Source organism: Acomys russatus, chromosome 12, assembly GCF_903995435.1.
Source record: "Acomys russatus chromosome 12, mAcoRus1.1, whole genome shotgun sequence".
Classification (NCBI taxonomy): domain Eukaryota; kingdom Metazoa; phylum Chordata; class Mammalia; order Rodentia; family Muridae; genus Acomys; species Acomys russatus.
In genome coordinates this window covers 12,119,656-12,137,647 of record NC_067148.1, presented here as the reverse complement: position 1 = coordinate 12,137,647, position 17,992 = coordinate 12,119,656, and the positions used below count along the sequence as shown (strand labels likewise).

The window sequence follows — 17,992 nt, the reverse complement described above, 5'->3', positions numbered from 1 at the left end:
TTTCCAACTTTGCACAGAAAGGTCTTGCAAGAAATGAGGCTTTTCTGGGAGCATCAAAAGTAGCCTCCTAGGGAGCAGGTGATTGCAAACTGTGTGAACCTGTGTGGTCCCGTGCTTCTTGCTTGATGGGAGTGCTACCTCCAGGTCTTTAAGGCTGAAAAGGGGTCACACCAGTAAGTGGTTTGGGAGGCCTGAACCTTGTTGGGTTGCTGATGGATTTTTGTCTGTCGGCCTTCCTCGGGTTCTAGTGGTCCCCTCCCATTTTACTGGCATATGGTGAAGTTGGTGCCTCTGGTGAAGGGTTTTAGCCCATCAGTTGGTAACGCTGAGTTGGTATGGATATAGTTGAGTTTGGCGGCCATTTTAAGACTTACTATGAATGTGTAGATACTACAGGCTCTCGAAGAAGACAGTAGGTTTTTTTCAGACTGGTTCAGATTCCGTAGAGAAAAATGGGTGAAGAAACATTTAAAACTTCCCCAAATCTTGAGCGTAAGAGCCGGACCACTGACTGGGTGTCATCTGTAGATCTAGAGCAATCTGGCTACCTGTATACATAGACTTCGTTGGGGACATTTGATTTATTTTTGTGCCTATGGGTGTTTGGCCTGCCTGTGTATCTGTGTCTGGTGTACATGCAGTGCCCATAGAGGCCAAAAGGGGGCATCAGATCACTTGGAACTGAAGTTACAAGACTGTTGTGAGCCATATAGTACTGGGAATTGAACCTGGGTCTTTCATGAGAAAAGCCACGGGCTCTTAACCACATGGCCTGCTCTCTCTAGCCTTGATATAAATAGAATTCTGTATTTATATAATTTACAACTTAAGTTATCCCCAGTTTTTACTTCGTTTCTTTAATCTCCAAAGGTTATTTTAAGTTCCTCAGTGTGTACCTTAAGGGGAATTTTGTATGATCATGTACAGTTGGTCATTTTCTGTATACTTAGTCTGTGCAGCGTGCACTGTTTGCATGGGTTTCCTTAATTCCCCGGAGATCTTTAGACCACTGCCGCCTCTATTTTATAGATAAGGAAGCAAGAAAGTGAAGACAAGCAATTTACCCAAGAACTCAGAGATCCTAAGTGGTAAAGCTCTGCAGCTCCCCGTGTTCCACACAGATCTCTGCAGTCTAGATGGTTCCTTTAGGCTTGTTGAAAACATACCGGAGTGCCAAGGGTCACAGGCATGGCTTGCCTTTGCCTTACAGGTGCGTGCCCGACCATGCATTATTCCCCATAATTCTTTAAACAGTCATTTTTATCAGCTGTGACTTATAATTACGGGATACTTACAAATCTTCAGACACAGATTTCCCTAACTCAGCATATCTCAGATGTCTTTCATATCACATGAAATAGAATCTATTTAAATGATATTAAAATGTATCTATCTTATCCGTTTGTTTTCATCAAGGTCGGTGGTATTCGTCTCGTTTTTCCAAAGTTCTGGGACTATGATTGTTTGGAAGTTTCTGAAGGCTTAAGGTGAACTGAGGGAGCGATGGCAGGCCACGAGGCAGAAGTGCTGGATATTCTACGGCTGAACGTGGGTGGCTGCATTTACACAGCGCGGCGGGAGTCCCTGTGCCGCTTTAAGACCTCCATGCTGGCATCCATGTTTAGTGGCCGTTTCCCTCTAAAGACAGACGAGTCTGGTGAGTGTGCAAAGTCTGGAGCACGAGTGTGAGTTTCATTCACGTGGGAGCCTGTTTTAGATTCCTTTTGATTTTCTTAATTGTGTTGGAATGTATTAGCCTACTAAATTACTGAGCTCATCAGGTACATAGAGAAATTAAATAGCAGTTTCTAAAATTTGTCGTGACTGTTTTAAAAGTAGACAAAGAGTGGGATGCTCTAAAGGCTAAACCGGGACCTATTCTGGGGATTAACTGCCCTTTGAAAGTCTTTGCTTTCATGTGACATTATGGATGATGGTGTTGAGGCTGAGGTTATGTTAGTGTTCCTCCGTGTTCTTCAACTAAGAAGAAGTATTTCCCTAGAGAAACAACTGTCCTCACAGCTGCCAGAGCATCCGTTGTAGAGTCAGTGTCGCTTGACTGGCTATGTCCTTTATGTGAGCCGATGTGTGTGTTTGAACATTGGCAAGTTCATGTTGCAGGTCCTGCAGGAGCAGAGAACTATATCGTAGAGCCTAAGGCTCTGGGGTTGGTCTCTTCCCTTCAGGCCCTGCTGTGGCTCGAGAAGAGCCTTCATCAGCACAAGAGGGGGTGTCAGACAGCTCTGTAGTTTGATTTACGTACTTATTGATTTATTGCCCCATGTGTGAGTCCCCAAACAGTGGACTTCTGTGTTAGAGGGATGGAGATGTCCTCGGCATGAGGAGGGGCTTGGGAAACGGCCTTGTCAGCAGCAGGGAATAGCTGTCCTGAGGGCTGTCCTGAGGGCTGTCCTGAGGGCTGTCCTGAGGCCTTGCCGGCTGCCTGGCACACAGACTGTTGACGGGAGGATGGAAGCAGTCTGAGTTCCATTCTCTGCTCTGGTTTTGTTTCCTAATGCTGCTCTTCTAGACACCAAGAGAGAGAAGATGAGTGTGCGTTGCTGCAGGAAAGACAGAGGGCGCTGGAGTGGGGCTTGAACCACAAACCATTATGCCAAAGCCTCATTCTTCTTAGTTGTGCTACGGGGTCATAATAAAACTCTTTCATCATATGCAGTGCCGGCATAGCATTTCCTGTTCTTAAAAAGTACTTTCAAAATTTTGTTTTTGTGATAGGACCCCACAGTGTTGCCCAGGCTGGCTTTAGAACTCATAGCAGTCCTCCTGCTCTTAACCAGGCGCTGGGAACTGTGGGACTGTGTTACCACTCCCGACAGCATTTCTTCTTTTTTTAAAAATGTATATTCTCACACTCCAAAGGGACTAGCCCACTTCCAACTATAGCACACACCTAGCGCTAGAGATCCCAGACATGTGTTAGGGCTGACATTCAAACAGTAGGCTTAGGGAGAAGCCCAAATACTCTTGTGCTGTGAACCACACATGCTGTCCTGGTCCAGCCATGCTGTGGTCAGGGGTTAGTGGAACCACACATGCTGTCCTGGTCCAGCTGTGCTGAGGTCAGGGGTTAGTGGAACCACACATGCCATCCTGGTCCAGCTGTGCTGAGGGGTAAGTATCTTTCCTTACTGAGCTTTTTCAGTTCACCGTACTGGAATGATAGTGATGGCATCTGAAGAGCCAAGTGGAGCACATTTTACTGTGTGGGGCTGAGAATACAGGTTCCCCCACTAAGACACACGGCTGTGAAGACCTACTTTGACATCTTATGAATCTTCCTATGAATCTGCACAACTGTTTGGAACTGTTTTCTAGGGGCGTGTATTATTGACCGAGATGGACATCTGTTCAAATACATTTTGGACTATCTCCACGGGGAGGTGCAGATGCCCTCGGACGAGCAGACACGAGCGGCCCTGCAGGAAGAGGCTGACTACTTTGGCATCCCTTACCCGTACAGCCTGTCTGACCACTTGGCCAATGAGATGGAGACATATTCTTTAAGGTCAAATATAGAACTTAAAAAGGTCTTGACATTTTCTCAAGTTTTAAAATACATATTTATTATGCACAAAGCAATGTTATTGTTGCAAATATGTTATTTTGCATAGTGTATGATGTCACATACAGTTTGTAATTGGCTTTTAACGTGTTTCTTAAAGGCCAAAATTAATTCTAAGAAAAAGATTTATTAAGCTTATCTACCTCACTGAAGATGTAACGCTTTTTGATTCTATTTAGTAGAACTTTTCTTCTGAAGTTGTTTTTGTTTTGAGACAAGGTCTTACTCTATAGCCGTGGCTGGCCTGGAGCTGGCTTTGTAGACCAGATTGGCCTTGAACTCACAGAGATCCACCTGCCTCTGCTTTCAGAGTGCTGGGATTAAAGGCATATACTTGGATTCCATAGTACATTTTTAAATTAGAGAAATACTATCATTAATGAGAGTGTAAGGGTAATTTGTTTACCAAGAGAACTTGTTTTATGTTTTATGCTAAGTAATAAATTCTTATTGATTTAGTGAGAATAGCCATTTACCAAGTTAAGACATGGTGAGTTCACTTTGAGATCAGGAAGCATTTTAAAAAGACGTTTCTATTTTATATCACATTTAAAAGATCTTTACACGATGTAAAAAGCTTGTTATTTATGTCCTATTAATGGATATTGTATTAGTTGGTATTTAGCACATAGGAAAATTATTTCTGTAGGCAGTTGTTTTGATCCTGAAAATTGATAAGAGCTGATTGGAGCTTTAGAGTTAGTTGGCTGTCAGTTCAGGAAGCAAACTGACGCATGGTTGGTTATTAGGAGTCAGCACAAAATCCCTTTTAGGCCTTTGCATGGATGTCGGGCTCTGCTACTCATGTGTCATACATTTGATTGCCAAGTGGTAGACTGACGATGCTCCTTCCCAAACGGCAGACCGGGGCTAAAGCATCGCTGGAGGAGTAGAGGCTAGTACTCGTCTCCTGAGTGCCAGCTCTGTAGCCCGTGGCTCCAGGCCACAGTAAAGAAGGATGAAGTGTGGCTGCATTGGTTCCAGCAGCCAGCAGAAGCTCATTTCAGGTGTGGTTTGTATGGTACTGTAAAGGGTGTGTGGAGCACCAAGAAATGGAACCCAGTCCTCACCCTATAGCAGTTTATAGTGTAATTTGGAATTCTTACAGGTCACACAATGTTAAAGATCAGTAGAGCAATTATTTAGAATATTAAATGCAAGTGCAAGACGTGTGAGGCCCTGGCTTCATTACTGCTCTCCAAGACACCAGGACCTGTCAGTGGACAGAGCAGACACAATGCTCGTCCTGAGGGCGTTTGGAACAGCGGCACCATTCCTCCCAGGGAAGGAGTCCCTGTTGTATGCCCCTTGTGTTGTCACAGCTGGACTTGCTATGTGCTGTGTTGATAGATAGCTAGTGTGTCTGCATTCTGCGTTAGCTATGAATGCAGAGTATTGGACACAGCTGCAGGACCTGAGTGCCCGGCAGGTAGTGGGTACTTACTGTGCGAGCTAATGAACGACCTAAGTGTGGAGATGCCAGATGAGTTGAGACGCTAGCTGGACCGCACCATGGCCACCTTGCCCTATAGGAGAGCAAGTTCGTTTGATTAATTCATAGTTAGAGTTTGGAGTTAAACATAAGGACTGGCTGTGGAGCCACCTAATAGAAGAAATGGAGGTTGAGTGAGAAGTTTGAGAAAATATTCTGAGGAAAGAGAAGATCTACCTTTAGTTATTATATGACGATTATAAAATTAAAAGTGATGATGGCAGTGAGAAGAAGGGATGAAAGAGAAATTCTGCTTGGAAAAGTATTCTCTCTAAATGAAGAGTTGTTGAGGTTTTTTGTTTGTTTGTTTTTGTTGTTGTTGTTTTGTAAAGGAAGAAAGCCTCCCTCCAATTAATTTATTACATTTATGTTTATAAACTAAATTAAAATTCATGATTCTTAAAATTTTTTCCTTGTGACCAGCTCAAATTTTAGCTGTGAATGAAAGTAATTTAGCACACATATCTTTTTACTTGATAATTAAATCTACATTTATATGTATGTGTTTGCTTTAGGCTTTAACAGACTTCTGCGATTCATATGGCTTAGTTTGCAATAAACCAACAGTTTGGGTTCTCCACTATCTTAACACATCTGGTGCAAGCTGTGAGAGTAGGATTATTGGTGTCTACGCTACCAGAACGGATGGGACAGATGCCATTGATAAGCAGCTGGGAGGAAGAATTCATAGTAAAAGCATTTTCAAAAGGTATGTTCAAAACATAATGTGAAGAAGAACATAATAAAGGCATGGTATCTCTTAACAGTTTAAGGAACTGTTATTGAGTGAAATACCGTGCTGGACTGTGAGAGGCTGTGGTCGTGGCTCAGGGGACAGAACCCTCTGCTGTGGCATGGCTGCCTCGGGAGCAGGTGAGTGCTAAGGCCTTTGCACAGAGACGTCAGCTCTGGGCCTTTTGCAGAATGTGGAACAGTGGTTCTCAGTGTGGGAGCCTCAGGCCTCTATAGGGCTAAAAGAAAGAAGAGCCACCTGCCTGATACCTCCCCCGGACCACAGTGTGGGGCACAAACACGAGCCTAGGGTCACTAGGCCCACTGTTGTTCCCAGCTGCTTTCAGATTTGGGCTTCTGTGATATGGCATGTTAAATTCGAAAAGCTCGTCCCCTTACGATTTTTCTGTAAACTTACCTGTACTAGTTAAGTCACTTAACACGTTTCTGTCTTCCATTTATTCTATGGGAGATTGAAGTGTGGGGCACATACTAGGCATGACCCACACCCACATAGTCTTGCTTTTCAGGTGACTAGAAGTATTGTCATTTCTGAAAACTTTACAGATGATAATCTACAAAAGACATCCAAGCACCTGGTATGATGCTAGGAAAATGTCATCAGAGCTGGATCTTTCCTAACTAGAGTTAGCTGGCTTTGTTTTGTTGATTTTGTTTGTTTTTTGAGACAAAGTCTTACTATATAGTCTTGGGTGGCCTGGAACTCGTATCTGCCTGCCTCTGCCTCCCAAGGGCTGGGATTAAAGGTGTGTGTCACTATGCCCAGCTATATAGAAATGATTTAACATTTAAAAAAATACTGATGTATCTTCATGTTGTGGAATTGACAAATACTACTATTGAAAGGAGACCGAGTTTATGTTAGACTGTGATGTGGTTTGTGAGTGCATTACCCATGCTTAGGGTCATAGAGGAACAGCTTGGTCTGAGGTATTAGCTCCTTCATTATCAAGTATTTACTTAGTGGGTGTTAGCTGGATATACATAGACACATTCACACATAAATAGTAGATTTTCATTACATTTTTGCAATGTTTCTAGAGAGGCGGGGAATAATGTTCAGTACATTTGGAGCTATTACTCTGTAGCCGAGTTGAAGAAAATGATGGATGCCTTTGATGCTTGGGAAGGAAAAGGTACAGTGCAAACCTTTCATTTCATGGACACAGGTGGACACCCTCCCCCCTTCAGTGTGTGAGACAAGGGCTTCTGCTGTAGCTCGGGCTGGCCTGGAGCTTGCCGTGTAGCTGGCCTGGGATTTGGGCCAGTCCTCCTTCTCCTGCCTCATATACAATCCTGCCGGGATTGTAGGCTTGCCTCGCCATGCAATCAGTCCTCAGCCCACTTTTCCATAATAACACAAAGTGTAAATGGGCATCTCTCTTTCTTTCTCCACATCCCTTGTTTTGTCCCTCTCTGCCCCTTCATCCGCCCCCTTTTTCTAGGAGTGTATGTTTTAGCAGCAGTGACAGCAGTCTGTCACCATAAGGTGATGACTGAGGCAGTTTTCATGAGTTGCTGTGTTTGTTTATGTGCTATTTATTTATGATTCAGGGACTTCAAGTATGCTTCTCTTAACTATGTGTACTTAATAGGTAAGAGTCTGTTTAGCCTACTGTGTAGCTGGCAATGCTCTAGGAAGTGTGCATCTATACCGAGCAGGAGATGGAAGAAAAGGATGCTGGTGAAAGGGTCGAGCAGGGGAAGGTGCTGCTCACCAAGCCAGATGACCAAGTGTAATTGCTGGAAGCCACACGGTGGAAGGACAGAACTGACCCGTTGCAACTTGTCCTCTGACCTCCAACATAGACTCTGCCATGTCTCTGTCCACACACATACAGAATAAAATCATTGTTAAAAGAGAAAGGACTACAATGAAAAAGACTAGAATTGGTTGGATATGGTGGCTTGCTCCTGTACTTTCAACACTTAGGAGGCTGGGGCAAGAGGCTCATTGAGTTAAAGGCTAGCCTGGCCTATGTAGTGAGTTCTAGAGAAACCTGGTTTATAGCTAGCCTTTTGAAACCAAAAATATTGGAATTAAAATGAACTGATGCATCCTGAATTTTCATTCCTGATTTTTGGATTAGGAGTGAGTTTGATTTTCTGCTTTTGGGCTTGGCTCTGGGGATCTCCCAGGTGAGGTATGTCTCTAGCCCTTGATTTTTATCTCTTTTCTAGACTTTCTAGGTTCTGTACAGTGAAAGTGAAGCACTTAGAGGTTGGAAAGAAAAGGCACTAGTTGAGCATGAGAACTCAGCTGGTAATCCCAGCCCGGGGCGCAGGGGCAGGATGCTGTCCAACTCAAGACCAGTTGGCTGCACTGTGGAGCAATCAGCTGCTCCAGAACACCAGAGGCGAAAGGAGTTGCTTCAACACACTGCAGTGGCACGTCTACACAGGGAGCAGTACTTGGCAGTAAGGCGTGCAAGCGGACATGCCCACGCGCGCGCACGCACACACACAAGCATATGTATGTGTTTATCAATATGTCAGTGTGGGTAAATCTTGACATAGCACATTAAAGAAACTAGACACAAAAAGTAAATTTTACCATAAATTTAACCTGAAAAAAATCAGGCAAACTTCATGACTAGGTTTAGGTATACTTTTGTAATCGAATATACAAGTTTAGGGATAGTGGTCAAATAGTTCCGGAATGTTGACCTTACTGAGTGTCACTGAGTTCTTGAGTATTGAATTATCTGTTATATTGTAAATTTTATATGCCCAGTTTACTCAGGTAGTCATGTTTAACTAGAACTTTAATGATTAAAAAAGACACTGATGTCATTGTAGAGACTTAAAGGCTATTGCTGTTAAATTTTTTTATTGAAGATTATTATTTGAGTGTGTGTGTCTGTGTATATTTTTTATGAGTTTTTGATTGAAGTGAAGTCAGATGATGTGGAACGAGTTGGTTTAAAGTGTGAATGTGTCAGTGGCACTTGTCGCGTATGCTCTGTTTAGCAACCACCAGCGGCCTAGTTCCAGCATGTTTCCATCATCTCAGAGGGAACCCCAGTGCTCTCCCCCGTGTTCTCCTGTAGCCCCTCCTCACCCCAGTCTTGTCTGTCTCAGTGTCTACCTGTCCTGCGTATTTCATATAAATGGAGTCATAAAATAGGTGACCTTTTGTGTCCAGCTTCTTTCACTAGCATAGTACCTTTCAGGTGCATAGGGATACATTTTTAAACTTTGAATCAGAAGTGTATCAGATTTAAAAAGTAGAATGAATTCAGCTAAAATCTTGGCTTGATTATTATTAGATCATGCTATTCTTGTTTTAAGGATTTACAAAAAAATTTTTGTGTGTGCGTGCCCACATGTACGCAGGTACCTGCAGAGACCAGAAGTGGTTGTTCCATTGCCGTAGCGCTGGAGTTGCAGGCGTCTGTGAGCCACCTGACATATGTGCAGCCTGGCTGCAGTCCCCTTCCAGAGCAGCAGATGCTGCTGATCCCCCAGCCGTTTCCAGCGTGATTTACAGATACACCTGACCTGATGGTCACAGTAGCCCAGTGCAGCAGACAGAGCAGAGGCATGGCCAGCACTGTAAACACCCTGTACACTTGGGCCAGCACTGCGGCTGTCTGTGAAGCCCCAGAGGCTCTCAGGGCGCCTGGCCTGTTCTAGCATTTCATGTTTATTAATGTACTTATCCGTTTTTGGTCTGTCACAGCAGTCATGCGGGGTACATACTGTGATGAGTCGCATTTCACTGAGGAAATCTAACTTTAGGAGGAGAAAATAACTTTCCCAAGGTCACACTGGTGGGTGGCAGTGGGGTCCAGGTGCAGGTCAGAGCCTGAGCCTTTAGCCACGTACATTCACTCACTGGAGCATGCAGTTGAGCTGCTTTCTCAGCAGTCAGCCATAGAGCCGTGGTTGGAAGCTAGCTCTTCTTGGGCCCAGCCCATGAGCTGTGTCACTCTGCTGTCCTGGATCCTCTGGGAAGCACTTCCTGTTTCTATTGTGCACACCTCCTCTCGTCACCGGAGAGGGGCAAGCTACAGACAACGTCTGGCCGCTCTTAGATGGCTGATTGTTTAGCTCTCTTAATTCTCTTTATCTTTAAGGTGTAAGCTACTGGCGTGTGCCTCATGAGCTGATAGAGTGCTGGACGTTGGAAGAACGGCCTTTACATGGAAGTCTGCGTCATATGGACCCAATTCGAAAGAGGTTGTCTGTGATTATGTATTTTTTAAAAACCTGTAGGTGATATTTTGTGACCATCATGAAGGGGAAATTAACACTAACTCTTGACTATACTATACTTACTAATCACCTACATGAATATACATTAACATAAAAACACTGACCTCAAACAAAAACAGGTAGGGATTGTACTCTGATGGGATGTGAAGCATGTGTCCATCAGGAGAGTGGCTGGAAGGACAGCGGTGCACTCTGGGAGCGCTCTGCCAGGTGTTTTCCTCCCACAGAAGTGAGATTCCAGGCTTTGTTAGCAGCAGTTAAAAAATTGACTTAAGCTTTACTACCTAAACTTTCCTGTGGCTTCCTGTTGACACAAATAGCATCTTCACTTAATTTACTCCATGGCTGTGTGTTCAGGTATGTCTTACGTGGCTGTAAAGTTGTATTTCTTTCCTAATGTCCCAATTTTATCCATGGCATCGGGCAAGTATTTTTGTTCCTCAATCACTTGTTCTGCAATTTGATTCATAATTGCAATTTTAACCTGCTTTCCTGCTTTTGCACTCTGGGTTGTTCAAAGGAACAAAGCTGATTTAGTTTTTAGTAAACATGTCTTTGCAAAACATTTTATTTATTCAGACACATTATATTGTCATTATTTGTTCTGTCATTTGAAGCAGCAGCAAACGCTGAGTCTAAAGCACTGGCTCTCAACTGTGAAGATTTTTTTTTTTTTTAAATACTCCCCCTCCATGAAATACTTAGCAAAGGCTTGAAGCTTTTTGGTTATGCTCTGTAGAGAGGGGCACTGGCACCGGGGGAACTGGCACTTACCCTACTGGCTGCTTCCCCCAAATAAAAAATTATTTTACTGAAATAGTGATTGTACCAAGGTAGGCAGACTTTGTTGTAGAGTCTAGTGAACACACAGACAGGAAACAAAGCAGGAATGGCTGATGGTGGCATCAGTGATCTTCTCTCTGGGATTCTGGGAAGCATCATTTTTTATGCATAGACAAGATAATGAGAGCGATATATAATTAAGATGAGTAATGTTTTAAAATTGAGTATATTACATCATCATTCGTAGCTAGTATATTACATCATCATTCGTAGCTAGTATATTACATCATCATTCGTAGCTAGTATATTACATCATCATTCGTAGCTAGTATATTACATCATCATTCGTAGCTAGTATATTACATCATCATTCGTAGCTAGTATATTACATCATCATTCGTAGCTAGTATATTACATCATCATTCGTAGCTAGTATATTACATCATCATTCGTAGCTAGTATATTACATCATCATTCGTAGCTAGTATATTACATTATCATTCGTAGCTAGGTACGGAAGATTTTGTAAAGCGAGACTGTGAGTCTGTGTCGCAGGACAGGTGTTCCCATGTGCAGCTGTTTCTAGCAGTAGTTCTGTGGTGCACTGGGAGGCTTGCTGCTCCCTGTGTGTTCAGGAGCGTCCTGGGACTGGAGTGGGGTGGAAAATCAGGGTGGAGCAGGCAGGACTTCTGCAGTTCAGGTCAATTTTGGCCATGATTTCCCTCTAGGCTCTTTATAGTGAATCGTCAGCTCAGTTCAGGACTCTGAGTGGTTTGTTCAATACTTCTCAGATTCAGAGCTGTATATCCTTAGCATGGGCGTGACTGTTCTAGCAGTCTCCCCGAAATGCGTCTCATGGACGACGGTGACTGGCAAACACAGCTGTAGCAGTTAAACAGGCGCCTCTGCTGAGGCTGCACTGTGGCTTGTAAAAGCCCAAGTTGGAGGGTAGCATTTCTTTGGCTGTGGCTCCCTTTCTGCAGTTCTTGGAGAAAGCAGTGAGTCTTCTTGATCACCCTGTGCATCACAGCCGAGCTCTTGGGGAGAGAGAGGTATGCAGTCTAACTCTCGGCCCCTCAGACGCTCCCTTGCTGAACTGTGTGGCATTTTAAGGTACAGTTTGTAAAGCAACCGTAACAGAGTTGCTTGCTACGACAGAGCTGACCTTGGTGGGGGGAGGGAGAGCTGAGGCGGGTTGCTACTTAGACCGCTATCTATAAACATACTGCCTCTTTGTGTTAAGCCTGAATGCGAACTTGGGAGACTTTTTTTTATTGGTTACCAAAAGTGTAAGTGCTGAAGCAGAACGCCTTTGTGTTTCCAGGCGGCTGATGGCCCTCGGTGAAGATGATGAAGGTGTGAACTGCAAGGCTGCTCCTAAGCCTGTCAGATTCCTGGGCCCTTCCACAAGCACCCAGATTAAAGTCAAGAATTCTGCTTCAGTCAGAGTGTCACCGGCCAGGGCCAGTGCTGCCCAGATCGCCTCTCGGGCTGCAGTCAACCGCTCTAAAGGAAGCAGCTGCGGGAGGGCAGCCCCGTGCGCTGCAGCCACAGGGGTGTCTGGATGTGCTCCAGCCTCCCCTGACACCCAGAGTGCAGAAAACCACTGCGCACAGCCACCTCCCACCAAGGTGCTCCTCTCTGACAAGCAGTCTCCACCCCACCGAGTGATCAAGCTGAGGCGGACTCCTCTGTGTGGGGGGTCTTCCCTGCCCACCCCCTCAGCCCGGAGCCAGCCCTGCTCCCGCCGGCTGTCTTCTCCAGAGGCTTCCAGCACTTTGGGTGTGCAGACTGAGAACAGGAAAGACCAGCCTGGTGGATAGAGTGGACTGGAGGCTGCCTGTGTGTCCCTCAGCTTCCAGCATGCTGATCCCAAAAGTGTTCTTGGTGGCAGAGAGGGAAAGCCCATGTGGGTTTTGGGATTATTACAGGAAAAGTGAATGCCCGGGAGGTGGGAGGAGAGGAGGGAGACTTTGTGGTTGGGGTTAGTATTTACTTTGCATTTTCCTAAGGTTGTCTATGTGCAGTTTGGTTTCTAGTTTCTAATTTTAAGCTTTATTGAATTGGTTAATTGATATCAAGGCAACCAAGCAGTAAGACTCCCCTTTCTGCAGGTAGCGTTAGAGTCGCTCAGCCACTTTTCAAATGTTATTCCTGCAGTCCAATGGCGGGAGCGAGGGCTGGGCACGTGTTTGCAGTAGATGGAGAGGGTACCCGTGCTGGCCACACTCGATGGCGGCCAGGAGAGGTCTCGGGGTGTGAACCCACAAGCTGCTCATAGTTTCCTACTCTCCAAAGACAACATGAGAAGAAGTGATGGGGAAGGGAAGAGTGTAATTAAAGGTCACACTTTGACTTTCAGTTGACCCGGCCATTTTCTTTCTTAGATTGGCGCCTTACTTTGTTCTGTTATCAGCTATGTCTTTGTATCTCACAAGGGGAGTGCATGTGGTAGGAGCTGTAGAACGGTTTTGGAATGGTTAAAATACAGGATTTTACTTTGAACAGTGATGTTTTGAAGTACTTTGAAAAAGAGAAGTAAGTTTAACTTTTAAACTCAATTTAATTGTTCTTAGAAGTGACCATTGAAGAGTTCCGATTATACACTATACTTTATGCATACAGTTTTCATATACTTGAATTTAATATTTTTAAACAAGATACTTTGATTAATCTATTTTTTCATGACCATTGAATTGTGCATGCTTTCTCGTACATATTATGTTTGGTATTTGGATTGTACATCTCTGCTTCCCATGAGTACTGTGCTTCAGTGTTTTTAAAAGTAGGTTCCTAGAGCAGGCTGCTCTTACTCAGATACTGGACACTGCCGTTGCATTGCTTTGGAAGAGTGAGGCGGGCAAACTCATGGTGTTTCTTTTTAATAAATAAAACATTTCCACAAAAAAAGTGACCTTTTCTGTAACTACTTAATTAAACTTGGAGCCTTGTAACACTTTGAGAGCCTACTAATTTATGTAGGGTTCCTATTCATGTCTCCAGTTCCTTTCTTATCTTGATGAAAGAATAAAAACAACTTCAAATAAATATCTACGGGCACCTTTCTAAGAAGGTGGTTGAACTGAGCAGAAAGGTTTTTAATTGAAGCTCCATAATGGCAGCCTGGAATATATAAACCTTCAAAACAGTACTGTGGCAGAGAACTCAGGCAGCCTGAAAACTGACGAAGAGTGAGCTCTTAGACATTCCACGTGTTAGGATCTAGGATATTTTGAATTGCTAAGTCATATAAGAACAATTTACTGATGCACATAAGATGCATGTTTCTTTTTTTAAATGATCTGGAAAGGAAACTTTTGAAGATCCATCATGGGTAATTCCATCCATAGGCTCCTTTTATTATATCAGATTATTTATTTATTTATTTGGTTTTTCAAGACAGGGTTTCTCTGTGTAGCCTTGGCTGTCCTAGACTCACTTTGTAGACCAGGCTGGCTTTGCTTTCACAGCGATCTGCCTGCCTCTGCCTCCTGAATGCTGGGATGCACCATTCCCAGCACATCAGATAATTTAGAGGAAGTCACTGCACACAGCACACTAGCCTTTGTAAGACTACACTTAGATCCAGTGCCAGGGAATGCATTCAAGAGGTGGGAGAGACATCACAGCAGGTAAAGGCGCTTGCCACCGCCCAGCCTCATGGCCTTCCATAACCCCAGATGATGGAAGGAGAAAACCAATCTGTACAAGGTGTTCTTCAACGTCCACAGAGGCCATGGTGTAGATAACCCCCTCCCACCACATATGCTATTTGAAAAGTAAATAAATGTAAGAATGCATTTGAAGCCGGTCCTGGGTGGCAGGGGTGGGGTGGGTAGTACATGTTCTTTCATGAATGTGAGCAGTAAGGCCACACTCAGAACACTCGAGTGTTAGAGGGCATAACTCGAGTATAGTTCGCTGGGTGTTGGTTTTGTCTTTTGTGTGTGGGAAAAATGTTTAAAAACATTTGCTTCCCCCCCCCCCTTAAAACAGTCTTTATCTTGAGACTCTGAGACTGGATAACACCCGGAAGTCTCTGTGTTTCCTGCATAGGAAGAAGGAAAAAAGGCCAAAAGGAAAGCTGTACAAATAGTTTGAAAAGTAGTTTCTGTGTCTGGATCAGGAGACAATAATTTTACAGTGACTAAGATGATAAGAAAAATGTGCCCATCACCTTGAGGCATGCCAAGCCAGGCCCTGTCCCTGAGGACCTTCAACCGCCAGGCTTTGGACCCAGTCCCTCCAGACGCAGAGGGCTAAGCTCCACCCTACATAGTAAAGAGCCCAAGCTCTGGACTTGAAATCCCACCAATCCCCACCTTGAAGAGCTCCACCCTGGCAAGCTCCGCCCCCAAGAAACCCTATATAAGCCCTTCTGCTCAGTCCTCTGAGACTTCTCGCTTGGGCAGAGGCCACCGTCCTCCTGTGTGAGTTGGCTTTGTGGTTTTCTGTGGCTCCTGACTGCCGGGATACCAAGCCCCCTCAGAGATGTAACACTTCCATTAGGGAGTCCCCACGCCCAGAGCAACACAGATAATCTTTGTTGAAAACTAGTGTGTCCTGGTCAAATCATGTTAGTTGTGAAATGGAGAGCTGACGGCAGCCAAGGGGGACCTACTAATGGATTTATTTTGGTCGTGTGGCCATGTATTCTAGATAACAAAGTATGTCACATATTTTTTTTTGGTGTGGTTTGGTTGGTTTGTTCAGAACAACATCATAACAAAGGAAGTCTTTTTCTACTTCTTAAAAATCAAGAAAATGAAGTTGAAAAAAGTTGATAGTGTACAGAAATGACTCTGTTAAGTCATCTGCGCCCTGTAGTCTGATTACTGCATAATGGCACATCAGTTAGACAGAAAGCAAGCCAGTGGGAAGAAACAGGTGTAAAGCTTAGGAATTGGCTTAAGAGTGGGGAGGTTTTTTTTTAGTAGGTCTCTTGTGAGACCTTGATGGTCTCTTCTGCAGTTGTGGGTGTCCTGTACACCGGAGGCCGGCTGTACATTTCCACACCGCTGGAGGCAGCCCCTGGCCGTGGATTAGAACTTTTACGGTCTTCAGGAATGCTGATGGTTTCTGACCCTGCAAGGTGTCAGCCATCTGGAGAATAAAAAATGTGCTAAGGATCTGTTGCCATTAGTAATCATTGTCCTATTGATAGGACTCGTCAAGTCATTCACAGTAGTTCAGAGATATGTATCTCCAAAGCGCCGCAGTGAATGGGGGTGGGGGTTTGGGAGGATGGGAGTGGGGAGGTAGGGGATGGGGTAGTGGGGGTGTGGGGGTGGGAGCAGGGAGGTGGGAGATGGGGTAGTGAGGGTGTGGGGGTGGTGTAGAGGTGTGGGGGTGGGAGCAGGGAGGTGGAGGATGGGGTAGTGAGGGTGTGGGGGGTGTGGGGGTGGTGTGGGGTTGTGGGGGTCTGGTAGTAGGGGTATGGGGGTGGGCAGCGCTTCCCAACCTTTGGGAGGAAATATGCAGTGGATTACATCTACTTAAGCATGTCATCTGTGCCTGTCTTCCTTTCCGCACAGATCCAGTTGCCTCCTTAGAAAGCAAGCTTGAGTTTATCCACTCAGCCTGTGTTTGTGGTTAACTGTGGTGCAATTACCCTATGCCTTGATTTCTAAAGAAGGGATTGGCTTACAAGCATATTTAGCATCACCGGAGAAGTCATTTATAGGGAACTTTTTGGCGTAGCAGTTTTGAATGTGCAAAGGCCCGAACAGTGGACTGTTCCACACTAGGAAGGTTGCTTAACATTATCAATGGGAGGTTATCTTAGGTGGTCGTCACACCTTCAGCTCCTCTGAGCAAGCTTCCTCCACGCTTGTCTGATGCTACTTGAATACCAAGTGAAAAGTGTGAAACGTGACGAGGGAGGGAGCTTCTACTCCAGCAAGTGATGTACACACGTGTACTGTGAGTTCCTTTTTAATTATGGTGAATGCTATCCCCCTCCCCTTCTGTGGAAACTGTCCCTTGAAAAGTGTCAACAAGTTGCCATCTCCCTAGTCAGTGAGCAGCAGCCGATGAGTGACACTTTGTTGGTGCTGCATTGGTGCCCAGGATTTCAAGTCTGTAGTACAACCAAAAAAAAAAAAAAAAAAAAAAAAAAAAAGAAACGTCATGACTAGCTAAAGGGGGGTGAAAAATTGGTTTCCAGCTGTTTCCAGAATTACACATTCACAGAAGTTGGCTGGTGGTGCAGCCTCGAAAGAGGCATTTTCACTTACGTTCCTGTCAGCCTCATGAAATACACATGCTTTATGCTGTTAGTGAGGAGCTAATTTTTCTCTTTTCGCGTGTGTTGCTGTAGACAGCCCATACACATTTCATATTTGCTAGCTAGATGGTTTCTGATGTTGGCTGTAGCTAAGACAAATAGAATTTTACAGTAACTGCCAGTCAAGGTTCTGCCCTACTTGTTTATTTAACAGATTTTCATTTTTATAAGGTTCCTTTTTAGACTTTATGCTGGCTTCTTCTACCCCGAAACCCTCATTATTTTACTAAAATTCTGCTGAGCTCTGGGTATGAATTTGGGAGGCCTAGAGCTTAGAAAAGAAACTTGGTTCAAAAGCAAAGGGCTTGTCATGGAAAGAAAAAGATAACAATACTTGCTCAAGTTGGAAAAAGGCAAAAAGTCGCTTCTTTCTGTCAAGGTTTCTTAAAAATGTTGACGCTTCTGGCTCAGTTCCAGATCTTTCAAGAACTCACCAGCTAATTTCTTCATTTGGAAGACTTGGGAAACCAGGTTGAGTGTCGGTAGCACAGACAGCTTCTGGACATCAGAAGTTATACATTTAGACCAGGGAGGCTGGTCAGCAGACAAGTGAATTGGAGGCAGTAGAGAGTGCAGGCAAAGTACCAATGGGGTCACCTTTCTGTTTGCTGGGTGGTTTTCCATCCCTAACATATATCCTCTTACTTTCACTGTAGTAGAGGACCCAAGACTCTGTCTCTACAGAAGATTTCTCATAATTCTTGAAGCTGCAAAGTCTAAGATTAAGGAACCTCCACACAGCACAGGCCTTTTCCTGCTCCATCGCATATTTGGAAGCAGGAGGGTGGGAGGTTGTAAGAAAACAAGACTGAGTGGGAAGCCTCCTGTACGCGGAGCAGCCCTTGTAAACAAAATGCTTTCCCTTAGCCCTTGTGTC

General features: G+C 44.5%; 1 protein-coding gene across 2 annotated transcripts; it reads left to right on the top strand.

Moving 5' to 3' along the window:
* The first annotated feature begins 1,488 nt into the window (after positions 1-1,488).
* On the top strand, positions 1,489-12,756 carry Kctd18 (potassium channel tetramerization domain containing 18). 2 transcript variants are annotated; one of them, XM_051153844.1, is made up of 6 exons: positions 1,489-1,657; positions 3,337-3,548; positions 5,591-5,784; positions 6,870-6,964; positions 9,908-10,010; positions 12,154-12,756. In XM_051153844.1, exons 1-6 carry the CDS (start codon positions 1,504-1,506, stop codon positions 12,650-12,652), a joined length of 1,257 nt encoding a protein of 418 aa, XP_051009801.1. In that variant the 5' UTR covers positions 1,489-1,503; the 3' UTR covers positions 12,653-12,756. The 2 variants fall into 2 exon arrangements, with proteins under 2 accessions (XP_051009801.1, XP_051009800.1); XM_051153843.1 differs by lacking the exons at positions 3,337-3,548; positions 5,591-5,784; positions 6,870-6,964.
* Positions 12,757-17,992: the final 5,236 nt, after the last annotated feature.

Bases quoted from the DNA above. Each gene is read 5' to 3' on its own strand.
- Kctd18 (XM_051153844.1), top strand. From the start codon at position 1,504: ATGGCAGGCCACGAGGCAGAAGTGCTGGATATTCTACGGCTGAACGTG. The intron at 5,785-6,869 runs GTATGTTCAAAA...CAATGTTTCTAG, and splicing joins AGTAAAAGCATTTTCAAAAG to AGAGGCGGGGAATAATGTTC. The intron at 10,011-12,153 runs GTTGTCTGTGAT...TTGTGTTTCCAG, and splicing joins ATGGACCCAATTCGAAAGAG to GCGGCTGATGGCCCTCGGTG.